The sequence below is a fragment of the Nothoprocta perdicaria genome, unplaced genomic scaffold (assembly GCF_003342845.1).
Source record: "Nothoprocta perdicaria isolate Ctin4 unplaced genomic scaffold, notPer1 scaffold_2, whole genome shotgun sequence".
Taxonomy (NCBI): Eukaryota; Metazoa; Chordata; class Aves; order Tinamiformes; family Tinamidae; genus Nothoprocta; species Nothoprocta perdicaria.
In genome coordinates this window covers 6941966-6964445 of record NW_020455204.1, presented here as the reverse complement: position 1 = coordinate 6964445, position 22480 = coordinate 6941966, and the positions used below count along the sequence as shown (strand labels likewise).

General features: G+C 41.9%; 1 protein-coding gene across 1 annotated transcript in view; it reads left to right on the top strand.

Annotated features, from left to right (window-relative positions):
• LOC112945955 (transmembrane protein 132B-like) overlaps positions 1-22480 on the top strand; it is a 147668-nt gene that overhangs the window by 115079 nt on the left and 10109 nt on the right. Inside the window, exon 4 of the mRNA XM_026037707.1 lies at positions 21941-22127. Coding sequence (XP_025893492.1) covers positions 21941-22127 — 187 coding nt within the window. The remainder of the gene's footprint in view (positions 1-21940; positions 22128-22480) is intronic.

Genomic DNA, 22480 nt, shown 5'->3' with positions numbered 1-22480 from the left:
CTGGGGCCTGCAAGTGTCTTCTCCAATAAGTAAAAAATGAATCACAGCTCAGTGGGCAGCCTGGGACCTGTGCATCAATTCCACACCTGATTAGTTCAAATGTTATGGAAACACAGCCCAGTTGTGGTGCAGGTGGCAGAGGCTGAGTGCTTCAATGCTGGGCTGATTTGCTACTTTACTTCTAATGGAGAACCGGTCATTCACTGTGCTGGGGGTCAGGTAGTGCCTCCTGTAATCTCTTGAACTTGTGGCTATTCTGTGCTATCCACATCTCCAGCAGACTTCAGTTCTGCCCTACAAGGAGACAAACTTGTAGTTAAAATGTTTCCCCCACAGTTGTTCCCAGCAACTATGGGTCAAGTTTCTGTAAACATGGACATTGGATTTGCTTCAGCTTTCAATCATCGTTTTCGAAATATGGATCTAGGTAAAGAAGCCTATTTTCTCCGTAATGCCCAGGGACGTCCATGGCAGAGCTGGCAGCATGTGTTACCAATTTATATAAATGGAACTGAAGTGCAATCTTTCTTTGTGTCACTGACAACACTTTGCAAACTAGCGAGCAGCCTTTCTGTAGGAGCTGCATCTCAACAGCATCTTTTAGCCCTGTTGTAGAATGAGAGAGTAAAGAATAGCATAGATAGACCATAAATAAGAGGTACGAGTTRGTGTTGCTTAGGAAACAGGCATTTGAGGGAAAGGGTAGGTTCAGGAGTCAAAGAACATATTACTGGCAGATAGAAACTTGGAAAGTATGGATTTATCTGTAGAKCATAAGCTGGCCTTTTGATCCCTCTCAACATTTTAATCTGGTCCTGAGTATTTTTCCTTAATTCACTGAAGAGGTGTTAAGAATGTGTCTGGGGTAAAGCTGTATGCAAAGTTTGAAGTGATTTGGATTAAATTCTGAATATTTTGAGGGCTTTAATGCAGCCTTGGATGTGTCAGTTACTGACTTTTGCCTTGATTTCCTGTCTTCACAGCTAAATAACAGACCTTCCTTGACCCAAGGACTTTCATGAGAGGACCTCAAGATATGTTTTCAGGGCTGACGAGCACTAATTGGCATATATACGCTGAAAAAATATCTCATATTGACTTAATGCCTATCCTCATTGAGATCTAATGCAATAGGAGAAATTGCCTCCGTGCTCTGCCCCAGCGAGCTGCTGGAGGASAACAGGCCTCCTCGCTAAAGCTCCTGCTCATTACTGGCCCTGGAYGTGGGCTTTGCGAGTGCAAGGCTCAGGAGACGTGTATTTTGTTCCCAGGTCTGTTGATTTTTGCCACACCGTTTTTTGACACTGGGAAACATCCATCTATCTTCCATCATGGTGCTATTCCATTGCTATCTACTTTATAACTTTGGGGAAATAAATTTGGGGAATTAATTTGGGGATTAAATTTCTTTGTTTTCATCAGGACTGGGAGGTTTGGGGATAATGGGTGTTGCTTCTGGCATTAGAAAGATATTTTATTGATACGAATGAACTCGTGAGCTCCCATGCAAACCACCCTATCTTAATTCTGTCACCTCAAGGTGCATTAGGGAGGAGAGTAAATTCCCACAGTCAGACTGGAAAGAGCATTCCTGTCATTCTGATTTCCTACCGCTTCCTATTAGCCCCAGCCTCTCATCAGCTCTACCCAGTTAAGAATTTATGCTTTAATGGGCACAGCACTTCATTACCCCCAGGGTTCTGAACCAAGCCAGAATTTATGTCCTATGCCTCTGAAATACCATATATTTATTTCCCTGGTGCTCGGGAGCAGTGGAATTGATTCTGTTAAGGGTCTAGCTCTGTCCTTATGCTCTGATGAGAGGAGGTCTTGAATGTCTTACCCATTGGAAACCTCATAAAAGTGGAAGCTGATGCCGGCAAAAGCAGTCTCTAATGAGGGTAGAGGAGCGATCATGGAAGTGAGAACTGCCTTAGGGTGGTTATTTAGGGCTTTTTAGGGCTGTTTTTAGTTTGACTTGTTTTGTAAATTTAGCATTTTCTAGAGATGCAGCCTTCTGATCTTATAACAGAGTGAAATGACCAGCAGCTTGGAGGTCAGACCTGACCACAAGCTGCAGGATCAGGGTATTGGGCTGGTGCTCCTTGGATTCCTTGGCTCTCAGGTTGGTTTTGGGAAGGACAGTGTGAGGCTGATTGCCATCTTACCAACTTGTGCTATGTGCCAGTCAAAACTCAGAGCTCTGCAGTTAAAATGGTTTCTAATCTTTCTGTGAGCCTCCGTTCCCTGAATTTCCAATTCTAACAAGTCTCAATTACGGCTCCCACTCAGGCAACGTGGCCGTTATCTTCTTGCAGTAAAACTTCCACTTGTTTCCAAGTAGCAGACTCCACTGGTTGCTTAGTTAAGTACGTGGTGGCACAATTTCTATACTGTATATGTAGAATGGAATTATTTTTGAGATTATGAAGATATAGTATATAAAATGAGTCGTAGTGAGAGKTTGCTCTGTTTTCTTAGAGCCAGAATCATGACCCAACCATTGAAATGCTGGCAGGCACCTGGGGACAAGAAGTGTGTATACATTTCTGGGTGTAGAGCATGAAATAATTATTATTTCTAGAGGTGACTCAGAGATGATTGAGTTCATCTAAAATAATATTCAGGATTTTTCTTAAAAACAGGTTGCATCTAAGAATAGAGAAAATTGAAAAAGTTGGAAAGACAAATGAAAAAGAGCAGAGTAAAAAAATCTCAAAGATGATGAAAAGCTAAGGCTGTTTCTCAATGGAAGAATTTTGTGCATCCCTGCAGAAAAACAGGGAGCCATGGTGTGTTTTAACTGGCTCGAGGGCAAGGGTCCATCGCCTATGACTTGGTGCACCAACTTGTAGTGTTCATATGGTCACGGGAGACAGGCCGATGAGTCAGTTGAAAGCCTGTGGCTCGTTTGCTGTATTTTTTTTTTTTTTTTCCTGCAAAGAGTATTTGGGAGCTGATTTGTGCGTAAATAATTGTTAAACTAGTGATTAACACGGAGGCCTCTGCCACCAAGGCCCTGGAGCGCGTGGCTCGTCCTTGCCTCCCCTTGCAGCTGCCTGTTGCAGATGGGTTTGGGCTGCCATCCACGCTGGCATGAATGGAGATAATATTATGTCCATTCACCGGAGTAAAAGTGACTCACCAACGCACGGAATTTCTGGATTTGGCTTTTTTTAAGACCTCCCGTCCCTATGTCATCATCCCAGCAGGTCCTGCCTGCCGTGGGAGCTGTGCTGGCTGATAGCACCTCTCTTCCCTGCATGGTGGTAACTGGTGCTGCTTTGATCTCGCTGTTGAGGAGCTTTGTGTTGCTCCATGTGCACTTCTCCTGGGGTTGAATGCTGAGTATGACCCGTTACCGGTATGTTACTGTGCTCAATGTACGTGCTTTGAAGCTGGAGTTAAAAAGGAAGCCAAAAACCTTTCTTTTATGACACAGGATCCTGCCCTTTTAATATGAAAGCATTTTGCATTTATTTAATCACTGCTGCCTGGAGGAGTTTTTCCAAGCATTTAATATGCGTTATTGTTGAGAAGCTGTTAAAGAGGTTTAATTCATTTACATTCGTTTATGTTATATCACAACAGAACATCCATTTCCCTCTAAAATTCCATTGCACTGAGCACTGGAATCCTTTCTTGTAAATGCCTAGTTGAAGTCTTGCTCAGGCACACCATACTCGCAGGTTGCATAATACTTGGCAGTCCACGTTACTCCAGGTTCTTGCTGCTTCAGTTGGGAACTGGGTATATGTCTCTTTTTAAGAATATCAGCTTGTTTTAGAAACAAAATTCTTTCCTTTTGGATTCTCCAGTTTTGTGAGCTGCACTGCTTGTTTGCCAGCGCTCTATTAGCCTTGCTTTGATACCTATGAGATCATCTTTGCAATTATAAAAATTAAAGGTCCTAGTTATCAAGCAGATAGAAAGTTTCTGTAGGAGGTAAGTCCTTATACATGTTCTCACTGAGATCAGTGCAGACCTGGCTGGTTGAACTTCAAAATAACGTAATTCTGGTTGACTTTAATGGATGTTATTGTAATATTTATTACTTAAAGCTATTTACCTACTTTTTTTTTAACTGAATTTAATTGAGCTGCATTGCCTTAAATATACTAGGCAGTTATGAAGCTAGTGATGCAGAAGGTAATTTCAATTAAGAGAAAAAGATTTAAATTAGCAGCTAGGAATTCAGCATCTGAGTTCTTCTACAGGAAAGAGAATATATCTGCTGGCATAAGGTAGGAATGGGTCAGGTCTGAAGAATTTAACCTTATCTCAGGTGAGAAGGGAAATTCCTGTCTCTTGGTGGCCTCAGGTGAGGAAACCAGCAGCTGGCTCCGTGAGGAGGAAAGCAGGTGCTCCATCATCCATCACGAACTGCTTAACCATGGAAGTCATTGTCCTAAGTKGTAGGTGAGGAAAGTTTACAGGGTTGGAAAGAAGATGAATCTATGGAAGCAGCACCTTTGCGTGGTTTCCTTTGCTTTTAGCTTTTATGCTTGTTTTGTTTCCTCTCCCCTCTGTCACTTAGGTCTAACAGCTTGGTAACAGGTATTTATGCATGCAGGTCATTGACATGCAGTGACCATTTGAGTGCTGAATGAGATCTTGTCATTTTAATATCTCCCTTAATCTGAAGCTATATGATATAGTCAAGTCACATGTCAGTCTCTTTGCTAAGGCAAACCCTGAGCTTGATTTTGTATTAGGAGGTGGGGCTGCTCCTTGGACAATCTAAAGCCCTAGAAGGAAAGTTTCCACTTTATTTTGGTGCATTGTCATGGGAAGAGGTAGACTGCAAGCACTGAAATCCAAAGCATCAAAATGATGGCTTGCTTTAAAGCACTGAAGGTGTAAAGCACTTGAGTGGAGCTGCTGATCTCTATTTCTGTTCCCCTCGCTGCATAGCAGGGAGCAGCAGGGTTCAGCTTGCCTTTATTTTTGGGTAGAGCACGCTGCAATCACATCCCCCCTGCTCCTGGCACATCTTCTGCGGGGCCTTGCTCTTCACCTGCCGCCCAGGGAAACAGTCTGTCAAATCCTATGACGTTAACTTCCCGCTGCTCCTTTCTCTCCATTAACCCTCTCCATYTCACCCTCATTCACAGCCCGATTGCAATTTTCTTCCCTTATATTCCTGGGAATTAAACCAGCAGATGTTGTGCAATTCCACTGCAAATTTCTGCCTGCCTTTGTTTCCAGGCTATCCTGGTCATTTAAGAGAGAGTTAAATGGAAGCAAAAGAGAAGGAAAAGGAGGAGGAGGAAGAAACAGATGGTCACTGGTGTTGCTGAACAGTATCATGCACAAAAATYTCCTCAATTTGGCAGCCACAAGGTGCAGTGGTGCCAGACTGCAGATGTACTGACACGGGCTTCAGACTTTCCTTTTGCTGTGAAGCTGCACTTGCAGCAGATGAGACTTAGCAGTAACGCATGGAGACCATATGCATCATCCCAGCGTGAGGAGGGCAGGCCCGGGCGGGCAGCGGTGAGCACGCATCGCGTGCGTGTGTTGGGCAATGACATTCGGGAGTTCTTGCAGTCTGGACGAAAATAATGGAAAATAATGTTAAAACAGTAGCTGTAGGTAGGCCTAGTTTCTGTTCTTGCATTGCTGTAGTTTGYGAGGTTTGAAGCAAGTTGTGGGAGGCTGGATGCTGCAGCTCGTGCACCTCCTGAGACCGGTATGGATGTTATCCGCTGGCCATCCATGTGCACACTCATCAGGGAGGCAGTGCTGAGCCCTCTTCTCTCGGCAAAGGTGCAGCTTCATTGCACTCTTGTGCAAATTCTGTGAGCTCAAAYCAAGGCTTTTCTCTCTCTGTTTATAYACATTAAGTACTGATAGATTCCTGCCTCATTGTCTACCTGTGCATYGTTAATTCTGGGTCCCGCTTGTACTTAACGTTAACCCGCTGGTACTTAACGTTTTTCTGGTCTGCCTCGCCGGTATCAGTAATGTACCCAGGGAGACTGATAGCCCCAGGACCACAGGGGATACAGGATTCCCTGGGGTCCTCCCTATAGAGTGATTGCCCCAGTCCTGCATTGTCACACGGTACCCATTTGTAGGCCAGGTCTTTCACCACCTTTTTATGCAGGCATAGTTTACTAGAAAATCACTTTCTGCTACTGAGATGCCTCACTTTATTTTTATTTTTCCAAATGGATAGTTATTTCCTGCCTAGATATATGATCTCTTCATGTGTTTTCTTTCATGACCCTTTGCCATGGCTGATGTTTGCATTTCCCATTGTCTAATTTATAGATAGGAAGAAACAGGCAGGCTAAAATACATTGCAACTCTCAACCCAGTAATGTTTTTATCCAGAAACAGAACTAAGTTTTTGAAATCGAGTTTATAAACTGAGCCTGTTTATGTAGCTCATTAAGGGTCTTCTGCTTAAATAATTATGTACTAAATGTCCTTATGGTTCCCATTTTCTTCCAATTTCAATTTGTATCCCTTTACAGGCTTCAGAAACATCTTGATTTTCGCATAGTAACAGGCATGTGCCTATTTTTATTTTATTTTATTTTAACAGTGAGGCTGTTTTCTAGRTGGTGCCTGTTTTATAGAGATCTATATTTCAAGCAACAGGGATCATGGTCTATATTTCACCAGTGACCTACACCTGCAAACGATATAAAATCATTGCTGAATGGCAGTCTGAATAGCACACGTCCTTCCTTCAGCAAAGCTTTTTGTTCTGTTGCTATCATAACAGGTGACAAACCGAAACATAACAGTGAGTTATTTAACATAATTTCCCGAGCTGGACATCCCATTTGCAGCCAATGATTTGTTTTTCTTTGGCTTGTTTTGGATTGTCCACAGGCCTTTTGCAACGTGACCACATTAGATGGCATTTGGAATGATTTGCCCCATAACTCTCCCAAATGACTATTTTGTGCCTGGAGATTTGTGTGCCGGTGCCGTACTGTGGTTTTTCTTGGTGCTGTTTTTTCCTCTGTGCTTCCCCTTTGCTTCCCCCTGCTCCAGGAACACCAGCCCTCTGGAAAGGCAGGAGGACTGGGGACGTATGGGCTGGAACCAGCAGCCACTGGAGTCCAAGCTGCCCGTGACCTGTGTGGTGGCCCGTGGACACAAACGCTCTGAACCGAGCACAATGAAAGCACTTAAGTCCTATTGGCCCTACATTAAAATTACAAGATGGTTAAAGATGCTCATAGAAGAYACGATTAGATAAAGAGAAACTACCATGACAGTTATTAGTATACTTGTTATTAGTAATGTATGCAAATAAATTTACTCTGGCAAAGCTGTCCTGCATTTTTAATTCATGAGTTTGCTAAAATAGGGAAAGGTAATTGGCCTTTTAATTAAAACAAAACATTTTTTAAATTGCTATTATAATTAAATGCATTAATGCATTTCTTTTTTAATGGAACATCTCCTGGACCCACAGGTTGCTGGATCAGAGACCTGTGGCCTCGTGTTTGTTCCTTGGTGGCTGAGGACATCAGTGCCTCTATGGAGACTGTGACCAAAGCACAGCAGCAAGTTCTGGAGAGATTATTTATGCATTTACCTTCATCAGAAGCAAAACCACTTCATTAAGCATCCAGAGAATGCGAAAACGAGGGGAAAAGTGGTTTTCTTGATGAGATAAACACATTACAAGTTACTCATTATACATAAAATAGCAGCATATATTCCATGTTCCAGGGAGTTCAGGCTGGAAAGTGTGTCACCGTTGCCACGTTCCTCTCATTTCCTGTGTATTCATCTCTCAGGTACTGATTCAGGGGCTGTAATTGGCTTGTTATACACTTAAAAAAAAAAAAAAATCCCCCCGAATCTCCAGCAAAACTCTTCAAACTTCTGCACTGAAAGCTGTGCTGTGCATTTATATGCATTTGAATTTGAATGTGAATGCAAAGAACAAGAACTTGAATTTTCAGTCCTCTGATGGATAGATGAATAGATGAGTGAAGAGAGAAAGACGAGTAAATAGGAAGAAAAAAAAAGTAAAATAAAAGGCTTTTAATAAGCCTCGTTTTTGTGCACTGCTCTGGGAGCAGAACCATCTGTCCCCCTGCCTCAGACACCATCTCTTTTATTCACATGGATCTCTCAATTTTAAATTAAAAGGAGGAAAAAAAAAAGAGTTTTAGGGATGCCTCATTATCTGTATATTCTTTATGGAAACAACTCCCAATGCAACTTGCTGTTCTCCTCGGAGCTTGGTGTCTGGGAAGGAGCTGGATGGCATGGAAAGCCTTTTGGATGCATTTTGCAGCTTGCAGTTTTAATTAGAGCATTGTCATCTCTTGGCTGTTTGCACATCTCCAAAGCAACGTTGTGGCCGGCCGGGTTATTCACTGGATGTTTGTGGGACTGATCTTCCCCCGGCTTCTCCTCTCTTGATTACTGGAAGCAGTTTTCTGATGGGGCTTGGGGGTACTTAGTAAAAACAGCYGAAAATGTGGGGGAAAAACGTATGCCAAACGGTGATATTTGCCTTTTCCCTGCAGTGCCCCCTTGCAGAGGCTCTCCCCTAAACTCAGTCTTTTTCCTCCTCTGAGCCTTGACTTGCAAGAGGTTTTTTCCTCTTGTTTCTCAAATCTCTCATTTTCTCGCTCTCTCTATTTTTTTAACCACTTTTCCCCCTTTTCTCTGATGTTTAAGTGTTTCAGGAGTGCCACAGATTTTCTAGATTGCTCCACAGTCCTAGACTGAAGAGGTCATTGCTCCCCTGGAGCTGTGACTGCTGTCCCTGGTGTCCTGCCCTTGCTGTGAGCCGGGGCAGGGAGGGACGTTCTCCTGGCACGTTCCCAAGGCCATCGCCAAGGAGCAAACCSAGCAGGGATGGAAGTCGCCTTCCTCCCCTCGGACGTGCATGAGTTCTTATCAAAGCAGTTTATCAACTGATCTCATTTTCAATTATAAGCTGCAGAAGCATTTGTATAATTAGCTGTGCTGTTGTAATCCTCTTGAAAACAAAGTCTGGGCATGGTGCAGCTGACAAATTGAAGTAGTAGCAAACAGCCAATATATGTTTTAATAAGCAATAAGTCTCACCTGTGTATCTAATGAATTCTGATGGCATCTTGTTTTCTTTCTTAGTGTAACTTAGAAAAGATGTGAACTTTGAACTTGATCTTCTAGCCAGAATTTATTGTATCTCAATATAGTTCTTTTATTATTATTATTATTATTATTATTATTATTATTATTATTATTAATTGACCTCCTCAAGAAAAGGAGTTACCTTAAATCCAAACAGATCCTCATCTTTTGCCCACTGCAGTCAGGCACAGAGCTCGCACTGATTTAAGAGGGTCCCTTGTGCTCCTGCCCCACATGTTGAGCACTCACTTTAGGAAATAATCTCCTAGGTACTTTCTAGTCACAGAACTAGTAGGTCACRCTTCATTATTTTGACTTACAGAGATGATTCAGTGACCTGAAGGGGCATGGGGCAGGTTTGCTGCTGCAAGGCATGGGGTGAGCTGGGACCAAGGGTGCAGGACCAGCCTGCAGTGACGTTGTGGAGCTTCTGATTTCTTCTCTGTCTGGTCTACTTGCTTGAGTTTTCTCTGTTTAATGAGTTACATATTGGAGGGTTTATTTTGATGAAACCTAGCCTTTGTTTTTTGAGTTTTAAAGCCTTTTGGTCTTCTTCGGGGAGCTCATTATGAAGAAAAATACAAGTTAGTGGCTGACCCGAGAACTTGTTATACCTGGTATTAAAAAAAGATATTGGTCATAGCATGAGCTTTCCCTCCTTGTTTTGCAGGGATGACATAGTAACTGGAATTTCCTCCTAGCACAGTGAATGAATTGGGTGTACCTGTTCAGGGCTGCTCATACTGACTTTGTACCCCTTCTCTTGAGACTCCTCCTGGCTATTGCGGTTTTCCTACCGGTACCAGAGCTRGGCAAAGCTCTTTGAAGTAAAATCCTTCAGCAAATAAAACCTCAGTGAAGAACTACAGCTATTTTCCTTCTGTGGATGGAATGTGAGGAGGAGAGTGATGAAAGTTGAGGAACAAATGAATTTCATATTTCAAACAATGTCATCTTGCATGGTGTTCCTCTTAGGAATGTGAGATGTTTTGTGCTCTGTCTCCCTGCCTGGTCCAGATTAGCTGGAAACACAAGCGGACCACATGAGGACTGTGCAGGAGGCTGCCAGGATCTACAAGGTCTCTTCTATGCTGGAGTCTCCCTGAGGACCCTGTTGGGACCTGGTTAGTCTCCTGCATCCTTTCTCATCCAGCATGAAGCGTGGGGCTGCCCCAGCTGGGACCTTGGGCTCTCTTGAGTAACCTCCTTAGGGGGAGATATTTCACGCTCTGTTGTATGACCGATTTGCTCTTGGGATTTTTCCCCTCTTATCTGCATTCAAAGAACAACCTCGAGTTTTCCTGTCCTGCTCTTTTGCAGAAGCAAATGGCTTGGCAAACTGAATTCTCCCCAGTTCAGTTGATCCTCCAGAAAACAATGAGGAAAGTGAGAGATCATATTAATAAAAGCACCACATTGCTAGGTGGCTGTTCCCACTGCTGTGTACAAGCTAGGCAACACTCTCCTTCACCAGTTTCCGCATTTGATAAATGCTTTGAGCCGATTTCAAAATGTCTAGGTTATTTTTAACCGTGGTAGCAGAGCCATCTGTATTGTATCTGATGAAGTTCTCTGATAGGGCAAATTGATTTATTCTCTCTCCTTACAAGTTACACTAAGCTTTATGTTATAAATAAACTGCTTGAAGCACATGATGTCATTGAGCTTGGAAGTCTCCAGATAAATTCCTGCTTAAGAGGTTTGTGTGTTTTGTATGAATTTCAAGYGGTGCAGACTGTTGTATCTCTTTTCTGCCTCTCTCTCTGTTTTGTGGAATGCAAGTTCTTTGGGGCCAGACCTGTCTTTTTGCTTCATGTTTGTATGAAATAAGGGCCCAAATCCAAGACTAGTGCTCTCATATGTTAGAGTAGCAAAAATACAAACAGTCAATGAAAACAAAACCACAAAATTGACAGCAGGATTTTCAGAAGCACACAACGGTGTGCCTAAATCCTGCTGTATGTTGCTACAAAATACAGGTTGTTAATGAGGAGCTCGTTTCCCTGGAGGTGAACCTTATGCAGTGGCAGGTTTGAACGGAGTTTGGCATTGAGATCTCTTTGATCCAAGGTTCCAGTTCAGAATCAAAGTTCCAGGAGGTAACAGCACAGGAGCACTTTGCTTTGCTCCAAGAGTCACTGGTCCTCGTGAAAGTCCATGGGCAAGATGCTCCTGGTGATGAGAACAGGTAATATGGAATGGGGGAAAGACAGTAAATGCTGTCAGAGTTGACTGCTTACAGGACTAGCAAAATCAGCAGCTTAGTCAAGGCGGGACTTAGAAACCAACTGGGCTAGAATCCTTGCTCCTGTGTTCAGGGATAGTTTTTGAGAGTTGTTTAAGACAGGAGATGGCATAATGAGTGCCATGGATGATGCCGATTTTCCTGAAATCAAAAGGAAAACGAGCAACGCCTTAATTGAGATCCGCAGATTAAAAGTTAAAAGCTGAGTACCCTCTACTACTTATTGCTGGTTAGGAATTACGTTGCATATGTGTAACAAACCATTGCATTTTAAAAATGGAACAATAAAAAAGCTGCTGTAATTTAAAAGCAGCCAATTTCCTAGGAGTACAGTTTGCAGCTCTGTCACTTGCTAATCAGTCTGTTAAACATAATAGCCATTCTTGTCTGGAGGCAGTTAATCATGTTGTGAATGCACTTATCAGCACATATTAGAAATACAATACAAGACTTTCCGACGGAGGAATGGATGCAATTATTGCAATCAGTATACATTTAGCTACTGCCTTATCTTACTATGTTTTTCCTTCCTTCCTTTCTCCTTTATTTTATTTTATTTTTTTTTTTTTGTTTGGGCAGTCCAGCAGTGACAGTTTATCTCCTAGTAAATATAAAAGATGCACTTGAAAGTGTTGTTAAATTCAACGGAGATGCCCCAGTGCAACCTATAGATATAAATGAGATGGCTGCTGACCCAACCATGTTGGAGTTCCTGTCTTCGAGTGTTGTAGCGATATATGTTTTTTTTAAGACCTTTGAGTGTTTTCCCTGCGAGGGCAGTGAATGTGCCCATGGAGGGCTGAGCTGGGAGGTGGAAGCCCAAGCTGCTGCATTGAAATTAGGCTACAGGAGCTCGGAGCGTGCGGATGGACTCGCCCCCCCCGTTCTTCCTAAACCTAAATCAATAGCAGTTAGAGATCTCAAAGTTTTTGAAACGGGATATTGAAACAGCATGAAAGCTAATTGCTTCCAGCATGACTCCCCGCCAGCAATGGGTGTAAATACAGCTGTCTCGAAGAATGCCAGAGCTCAACAAAATCTAAAGATTTCAGCTAAAATTTTTCCAGGCTGAGCATATTTTTGTAAGAGGAGGAAGAAAGCTGGAGTTGGGGGGGAGAAGGAAAGGAGTTATGAAATCCTGAAAAGATCTGGAAAATAGAAAAGTATAAAGACAATGATTTTGTAAATCCTTTACATTAACTGTTAATGCTAGATCTCCAGATATTTAATGTAGTTTGGTGTGATTTGYAGCTCTTGCAGGAAGCTGCCACCCTTGCCTAAAAATCCTTTCATCTGATGCTTTGTTCTTGCTGGCAGCTGGTCCTTGGCTTCGTCGATGCTTTTAATTGTGGTGAGGAAAATGGGGAAAAAAAAAAGTGCTCAACCCTGTGCCTGTCCCGGGGGTGCTGAGGGGGTCTGTGTAATGCCACATCCACCCCACATAAGAGGTGCTTATGGATGGGTTCTGCTCAGGTCTTGCTTGGGTTGTACACTGCTCAGAGGACTCGGCCTTGAGCAAAGAGGCTTTCTTCTCCCTGGAGCCCTTTGTAGATCCTCCTGGGAAATGTGCTTGACTGTTTGAATTGAGGCTAGAAGCAGTAAATTATCCCTAGCACAGAGGATAATTTGATATCCTAGGGATAATCCCTGAGATTGATGGCTGCCTGCAGCATTGCCAGGTTCTGTTATGGTGTTCCTTGCCTCGTGGTCAGCAGGACATCAGCGTATCCAGAGCAGTTGTGGAGTTTGTCACTTCTTTTCTTGCAAGAAACAGCAATTCCCTTTGCAGATCTGCACCCGTTGGTGGCTTTTTTGGGAAATTAGTGCTGATGTGAATGAGATTTGGCTGGAAGCCTGAAGTCCTCAGTTTGGAGTCCTTGATGGAGCTCCTTCCCAAAGGTGCTTGGTGTGTCCTGCCTCACTCCGATGAACGGCTCTGCCAACATGCCTCCATCAGCATGGTGTTAGAGCTTCTTTTCCCTGRAAATTCACTGAAATTAAGCCCTGGGAGGACAGACAAAGAGGGGAGTGGAGAAGACGGGACAGAGCACTAATTCTCCCCTTTCCATTTCTAATGATTCCTTTTCAGAGCCAAAGTGAATTAACCTCACTTAGTACTCGTTTACGGTGAGACTCATTTATTCATGGTATGACCTTAGCTGTGAGCAATATCCCAACAGTCCCTGGTGCAACCCATTAGCTGTCACTGCGTTTGAATTCCTTGTGTGTTGGGAAGTCATCATCTTGCAAGTGTGACAAAATAATGACTACCCTTGGAGAAGGTGACCTAGTGTTTCTACGTGGTGACCATTAGGTTGACCTTCTTTCATGACATTAGAAAATAATTGTGAAATAATTTTAAAAAGAGAGAAACATTAAATCTGCCCTTCCACTTTTTGTCATTTGCAGTTCTAGAGCAATTAGCATTCATTTGGGGGACAAAAATAGACTTTTCAGGCAGTGACTTACATTATAACTACTTGCTGTTCCCTAGTACTTATATTTTTGTCAGAGCAGATCAAGGCTGTAAGCTGATCTTAACTAGCTTCTATTAACTAATTTCATGAACTAAGTGTTCATGAAATTACCATGAACATCTCGTTTCTGTGGCTATGCTAATTGCGAACCTGGATCTAGCCCATCTTAGGCAGCTGCATGAATTAATCTTGTGTATTGACTAAGACATGGGCAAGCTCAGATWCCTCTATAGCAATGTCTCTTTGAGGTTTTTACTCTCTAGTCCGCAGGTATCAGCAGTGAGATGAAAATCTTAACTCTGTTCTTTCATAATTGCCAGATTACAAAATAAAACAATTTTATGCATAGTGTGTATCCCAGGGAAGTGAGGAGAGAGGAGGTCCCATTCGTGCTAATGCTAATGGGCTTCACTGATCCCTGTCCTAAGTTCTTTGAGGATGTTGTTGTGACCATTTATTTCTTAGCAGAAGTGTGAATTAGCTGCACCTTCGATGTCCATCTCACATCAGTAAGTACATTAGGTTCAAAGAAACCTGAGTCTGATTCATTAAATACTTAATCTTGTTTAAATCTGAACATAATGTAGGAGAAATAAAATAATTTTTGCCCGTGTTCCTATTTTTTCAGAGGGTTGAGAACTGGCTGGATAGCAGAGCTCAGAGGGTTGTGGTCAGTAGTGCAGAGTCTAGTTGGAGACGATTCTATGATTCTATTCTATGATTTTGATTTGTCCTTTATTTTTTTTCATACAGATGACATTATAGGAGCTTCTGCAGAGGACTCGGTGCGCTCTTAGCAAGGTTTAGAAAAACAACCTGTCCTTTTAATTTCCCCTTGTCCTTGCTAACTGCTTCTCCTTCTCTTACTTTTCCTTTCACTCTCTGCCCTTAAACAGAGGATTAAGTTCAAGGGGGTGCGTTAGGGTTTTAAAACCCTCAATTTAAAATCTACCATTTGTCACTGTTTCCATGTATCCTCCAGCACATTAAGTATATTTGTGTCATAGTCTGCAGCTTGTCTCCCCATTCCTTTCATTCATAAACCCAGCGCGTGGAGAGTTCAGATCTTTAAATCCCCTTTGGTTGAATTTTCTCCCCAAGGAGATCCAGCTGTCAGCCTCAATTGTGATTCCAACGACAAAACTGAAACTGCAATGCTAGTAACTTATTTCTAGGCCTGTTTGTTTATTTATTTAATTTCTTCGGGGTGCTTGCTTGATGTATATAAACGAGTGTGACCACTTACAGGCATGTAATGGTAGACATGTAAGACCTTTAAAGGTCTTTTGAGAGCCTCTGGAGAGAGGGATTCTTAGTAAGTTACTGCCTTGAAAGAAGTTCTTATATTATTGAACTGTTTATCCTGAATTTTCAGTTGTCATTTGTTTAAAAATCCATCACTGCTGTACGGTGCATTACAGCTGCTTGCACAGCAATGTGAAAATGCACCATGTGGTTACGGTGTGTAAGTGTGTAAGGATTTCTGAATAGTTAAAGAAAAATTATAAGCACCGTTTGGGCTGTGGTATTAGCAGGTTAAGATTCAGCATAAATCTTTCATCAAAAAATCTTATTTTTTTAAAACAAAAAACAAAAATAGCTCCTCTACATTTGCATCCAAAATCAGCTAAACCCTGGCCCAACTTCCTATTGGATGCACTTGTTATATTCCCCAGCAAGATGCTTTCTCCTGGCAGAGGAGCTTTATTTTAAGAAACACACAGCACAGCAATAAAGAGGTTCTAAATAGAAATCAAAATTATTCCAGTGCAATTGAAAGRCTCTTTTAAACCCCTAAAGATAGCACGTAGTTTCAAAGGGGGAAAGTCAAGAAAAARGAACGAATGAAGTCCTAGTGCACGGGGATGTATACTTGCTGTTGGAGCACAGCAATTACACCCATATTGAATTTGGTCCTAAAAGTCCTATTTTGTTAAAGGCTAACTGAAATAATATCTAAGGACTCTTTTACCAGAAGATTTGCTGTACGCTTTCACAAGGATAGAAGCAAATAAAAATAATTGAAGCAATTGTCTCAGTTCTCTCTAGGGTTGTCATGATGATGTTGATAAAAAATCAAATAAAGTGGAAGTTACTGCAAGTTGTTAGTGAAGAGCACAGTCGTGAATTGGCTGTGCAAGAAGCTGAAGAGCTTAAAAGGTTTGCTTATTATCTAGATTTATTGTTTTCAGTGGTGGGAAAACGTTGGTTAAGCAAAAACAACATGAAAAATACCTGATCTTGGTGGTGTGTTTTGAACAAAAGTAAGTTTTCTTCTTCTTTATATGGTTTTTATTGGACTACTAAAAACTGCTATGTCAATCCATCCACTCTTAATAGGTTTAATAGTTTGACTTTATCCTATATATGCGTGTATATAGTCCATGCATTTGTGAAGAACAAGGACTTAGGCAGGTGAAAGACGACCAAGATCAGGCCAAAAGGAGTGGTTTGAAAAAGCCTGTATTTGGTGTAGGTGAACTGAATGTTAGAATTAGGTTCCTCCCAGACATCAGAGCAAATTGTAAATTTTGATTTTGAAATACCTCAGGGAAGGCAACAGAGCAACCTTTCTGACTCTGCAGATTTCCCTACAGCCTGACATCCCTCCTGGGCTGAATTTGCTCACCTTCAATAGACATGTTCCTGTCGATGCAGAAGCCTGTGTAAGTGCTCAGGACATGACTTCCCTTGGTTCCGGGGATGTTCTTCCACGTTGCAGTTCTCAACAGGGCTACAGACTGGACTATCTCCAGTGATCCTTGGGACAAGGGCCATTTCTCAGCAAGTTAACCATGGAGAACAGCACAGGTAGCTATTGATAAGTCAATCTCCATCTCATCTTGATGTGCCATTATAGTGTAATGAAAAAAAAAGTGCTGAGAGTTTAGTTTGGTTTAGTAGGTTCTAACATCAATTGCTGTCACCAAGTCCAACTTAAGATGTAGCACAAGGTAGAACATTTCAGCCCTCTAGCTTGGTCTYAAGCAGAGTGTTTGCTTGAGGACTATGTCTCTGGTAGAAGCCATCCAGCTTTAAAGGTGTTTAYCYGCTGTTAGYTCCTTTATTCAATGCCTGCAGAGAGGAAAGCAGCAGCTAGCAAAATTCCAGAGCAGAGGGTGTGTCCATCATCATAGCTCTGAAACTGGATGCTGCTCTGGTAGTAGCTATTGGGTCTGATTTCCTCCTTCGACTTCTGGAATCTTAATTCCTTCAGGGGCAGGACCTTTCATCTGGATCTTTTTCTCTAGAGATCCCAACCATCTGCTACTTCATTTGACTTCAGAAGGAAATAGGGCCTTTGAACGTTTCCAAAAGTCTGCTCTTGTGCTTGCTCTTGAGTAAGCCATACTTATGAAATGAATCTCCTTGAGAGCAGTGGAATGAGATCTGCATTACTGAAATATATAAACTAATGTACTTTGCCTATATAATCCTGTTTGCATTGAATTTGGTGAGAATTCATCAAGGAGAGAAAAAATTTACCATTATTAGCCTTGGAAAGCTAGAAAATATTCTCCAGCAACATGACATCAGACATTTTATTATTTTTCAATTACCTAGTGTCTGCTCCATTTTTAGGAGCTTTGTTTACACTGCTGCGTGCCTCATAAACTGATTGCCACTTACTGAAAACGTTCTTTCATGAATGAATGCAAGTCATGATTTCCTGTAACAGGCAACTGCACTAACAGAAGGTTCTGACTTTTATCAAGTAAATGGTTGAGGAACTGGCTGCGGGAGCCAGCAAAGCCTCCGTCCCAGCCAAGTGCTGCTGCACCGTGGCCTTTGCCGTCATCCTTCACAGCCGTGTCCTGCACGTTTCATCCTCTCCAAAAAGGCACAGGGCAGGCTCTGCAGGTTTGTTAGCAACGTGGATCTATCTAAATAGCTAATAATAGCCATTGGTTTATTTGACTGCTAACTGTTTAGACTGTCCCTGAGATCATGACATCAGTCGCTGTGTGTCACTGCAGTGCGTGATTCACTAATTCAATGCTYTGCATAGGCAGAGGTTAGGAATATATTTATTTCAGGAATATTTCATTTCCAAGKGATTCTCTAGGCCATGCTAAAATGCCTAAGATTAGAACTATGATGGACTTTCATAGTCATCTACAAGACTTGAAAAGAGCCTATGCAGTTCAATGATAATACTTAGTAARGTAATAAATATAGAGAAACAAAATTGGATTTTTTTTTTTACATTCAGATTTGAAATAMAGATATTTGACAATTTGATTTGATATGGGTTTATCAAAACCCATGTGTTGAGCTGTACCAGATCAGAATCACAGCCCTGTCCACTACTAATGCTACTAATAAAATATGACTGTATGTACTGCAAAGCTGGAAAGAACTGTTGGAGACCTGTTTCTGGATACGTTACATGTGTATAAGGCTACACATTGTGAAGGTGTGCAAAAAACCTCAGGATTTAGGGGTCCTTTGAGCACCTAGCAGAGGCAGTATTGGGAAAGGACATAAACAGGCTTGCAAGCTGTGATTTGAAGGGGAAGGCCCACTTGCTGGAATTTGTGAGGGGAAATAAATCCAAGCCCGTGGTTTCTTTTTCCCCTCTCAGCAGAAAGAAAAATGTCTAATGGATGTCTCATGTCTGAAACACTGGGCTGGATTCATCAAAGGGAGTTAGTAATTACCAAATTGAGAGAATCATGAAGCGCTTTTCTAAATTTGAAAGGCTCATCAAGAATAGATCAGGAGCAGGAAAAATTAATAGTTATGAACTCATTTCCATAGAAATGGACTTATTAGCAAGCATGCCAGCTGCCTAAAATTATAAGGTCTTTTCCTTGTGCTTGCAGGAAATAATCTTTTTTTATAAAAGTAATTTTGACTTTTTATTTTGTATTGCTCTTCCAAACTAGGGTTTGGCAAAGTCCTTCTAAACTGCTTAAAGACTTTACTGGACAACAAAAAATGTGCAACTAAAAGGAGCAGAAAGATGTGGAACGGAGAAAWGATTTGCAAGCTTAGGTTCAATCAGTCTCTTCTCAATAGTGCAAACSTACTTAAGATAAAAATGGAATGAGTCTCAAGAAAAAGCTTAAAAATCTTTATAGGATAAAGTTTGGTTTAGTGGGATTTAATGGCTGATAACAGCCTGAGTTACAGTCATCTTCTTTATCTGCTTGTGGATATTCCACATGTAGCATTTTGTATTCGCTTTTCAGGTTTTATCCTGGATTCGCTACAGCTAGAACTAGGGTGAGGGCTTGTAACAAAGGCAGTGGGTTAGTCCCCGGGGTATCCGGTGTCCCGGATACTGTGACACTTGGCATTGCTCGAATGCTGAATCTTTGTCCAAAAGAGGAAAAAAGGGAAACTAGTTTTAGAGGGAATTCAGTGACCTGCTGTTCCGAGCGTAGCTGGGGGCCCTACTGGTGAATAATGTATTCCAGAAAGCTGGATTTCTGTCTGTTTCTCAGTGGAGAAACTCTAAAAATGAAACCTGATTAGGATACAGTAAGTCCATCTCTCTCCCAAAATCTCCACGTGAAAAGAAGTGGATTTCTTTAATCGGCATTAATTCTCACGGCACACAATTTCCTTCTGAGGCAAAGTAGAAAACATTTGACAACTATACTGTTTTTGCAGGTAACGGTGAAGATTCTCTGTAGAAGCAGGACAACCACCTTGGGTCAGCTTTGCTATAGTCATCTTTGCTTTACTTTGTTAGTATTACTTACAACCATGGAAAGTTGATGCATCTAAATTGCTGCTGCTTTGTAGATCTGCAGAGATGGCTTTCCCAACCAGCAGTATACAAATACATCTGCCTGTAAGRGAAACATGTGGCTTGTACGTCTATACAGTCAAGGTTTCTTTGCCTTGCCAAAGATTCAGGAAAGATCTTTCATGTTTTCAGGGACGGGAGTCATTTAACTCCCTGGCAATTACTGTGGTTTGCTGTCTGGATGAGATGCATGCATGTGCTTTTCTTAGGGAGCCTAGGTCTTCACAGTGTAAAAACACTATTATAGTTATTTTTCTGGTGTATAAAAAGAAACACAGGAAGGAAGGAATTGGAGGTGCTGTGAGCTGAGCTCAAGGACGTGTCTGTCAGTGGGACATGTGGTTTGTTAGTGCGGGCTCACCTGACATATTATTTAAGTGACAAATGTAAAACAAACTCATCCAYCAGAGTTTGATCAGAGTTGGAAGCTACTCCTGAGTGTTGGTGAGTGGTAACTGCTGACTGTATCAGCCTGAAGCTAATGGGTTCAGATCCAAACAGACCTTGACAGCTCTAATATCCAAATCCACAGCTGGGGTAAAGCTCATCTCCCAATTTTGTTGCTGTGTTGTGAGCAAATCCATTTGAAGATTAGATAAAGCAATCCCTCCAGAAGAGATGAGCAGAAAATGATGAAGCTGAGTATTCCACCCTGGTGCCCACAGTGGTAGTGTTTTTTTTTTTTTGACAGAAACTGTCTAATTACAGTCCTAGCATTGTGTAATAAAATTCCTCTTAAAGAGGTTTTGCTGATTGTCTGGTTGGCTACCCAAAAGATGCATTAATAGCTTCTGGTTTTGCCTGGAGGTGGAAGTAATCTTCTGTCAGCATGGAAATTGTTTATCCTCCAGGCATTGGAGCATATGCTTGTGGTGTTTGTTGTTGGAAAGAAAACATGAAAATCAATAATTCCTCCTCTGTTTTTTTTTTCCTTTACAATTGTGCCTTCAAAAACATATGGCAAAAAAAGCAGATTCTGCCTCTGTGCAATTGGGTAGAGAAAAAGGATGTTTACGTCTCTGTTCTTTGCAGTGGCAGGCTCAAACTTTCTAGAAGCGGAACTCTTGGTGCCACTTCTTTAGTGTACGGGGTGACAAATAATGTGCCGTGGGATGGGGCAGAGCTTGAAATTACAGAGTGGCATGTGCAGGCCAGGGGGCTCGGGACACGACCCTCGATGCTCCCTCGTGAGGGCAGTAAGAGCGCGTTGAAGTCATTATAGAGCRGCCAGCCTGCTGCAAGTTCAGGTTTTAACCTATTTTGTGAGGATGTGCGCTGAAGCCCGAGTAGTAGCGATCACATCAGTTGTCTTTTGATGTAAGGAGATAAAGCAATTGGGTCAGCAATCGGGTTAGCAGCCTTTTCCGACGGCTCCCTCTCCGTGTTTTGCATCAGGTCCCCACGCTGAGGTGTCTGTCTGAGAAATGGGGCAGGGATTTGCACATTGCTTTGTAAAGTACCTTGTTTTTTTCTGAAAGAAAAGCACTGGATGAGCAAAAGTTTGCTTGCTGCRTAGGTCTCAGCTGTGGATATGCTGAGTGCTGCTGGGCAAATCTCAGTGTCGCTTTTCTGCACGTAACTTAAAGATAAGGATATCTGTCTTTCTAACCTCAGGATTAATTATTAATATTTGCATAGTGTCGGACGGTACGAGAGTGCTTAGGTGATGGCGCTCACAAAAGAAGCAGAAGTAATTTGTAAATACAGCCCTGAATACTATGCGTTTACCTCCATTCCTTTACCTTTGATTTTTTATTCCCAGATGAAAAATAAGTAATGCTCACCACACAGTTATAAGTCTACATCACTGACGAGAAGAATGTTTTCATGAATTAAAAATGAAGATAATCTATCCCTCGTTTTTTGTCATGTATAATTTGTGCAAATGCATTTTTTTCCCACAAAGGTAAAGACAAGTTTGGGCTTGAAAGACTCCCCTCTCCCTCTGCACCATGAGCTCTTTCCTGATACTGCATAAAGAGTGGACAAGCACTGTGTAGCTTCTCGGCATCAGTATTTGCAGGAATTAAATTATAATAATGCTATATTAAATAATTCAGCAACACCTGGGCAAACCAGTGTTCTCTGGTTTGGGGCTTATTCTGCAAGTTCATAATGATTATGTAGAATGTATGCCTGAGCTTAATGCCTGCATTTTCAGGAAGCTARGAGATGTCCGGTCATCTTATCCATAAAGTAGAGCTGTCACCCAACGCATAATTTGACTTGGGTTTTTGTTAGTATCTTGACATCTACATGTTGAATTTAAAGGTAATTCTTGCATTGGAAAGAAAGCAAAAACGCATTTTGTTATTGTTATTCATTTAGATGAAATTTTGGTTTTGCATTTTTTCCCAGAGCAAACATCTCCTCCTATGAGATCCTGCAGATGGACTTTGAGATCGACAACAGCAGCAGCCTGACAGGAGCCCAGCAAATCACCTGGCAGGTGGAATATCCTCGTGATGACTCCTTGAGCGAGCTCGTGGTCTCCGAGATCTTTGTCAGCCGAACCATGTTTGTGGGAATAGTCCCTCTTGCAATGGTAAGAACCTACTGCCCTTTCCTTCTTTCTTTTTTTTTTTTTTATTTTGCTAAATGCTTCTTTTGCTTCTTGTTAGTATTCAAGCAAACGTGAGCCTTTTTATTATGTGCCCCTTCCTATGCACCTGCTGCAAGTGATTTAAATGCAAAATATATTTCAATAATATTTTATTTACCTGGCATGCCATAATGACTCTTTGGGAACTGTTTGAGTCTTTTGTGTAAATCCTTTGCCATTTGTGGGTTATTGGCCTGGTTCACAGTTACAGCTCCTTGGGAGCCGTTGTCTCCTGGTGCACTAATGTGACTGCTGTGCGTGTGCTCCGAGGGTGAGCGGCGCAATTAGCAGGATGT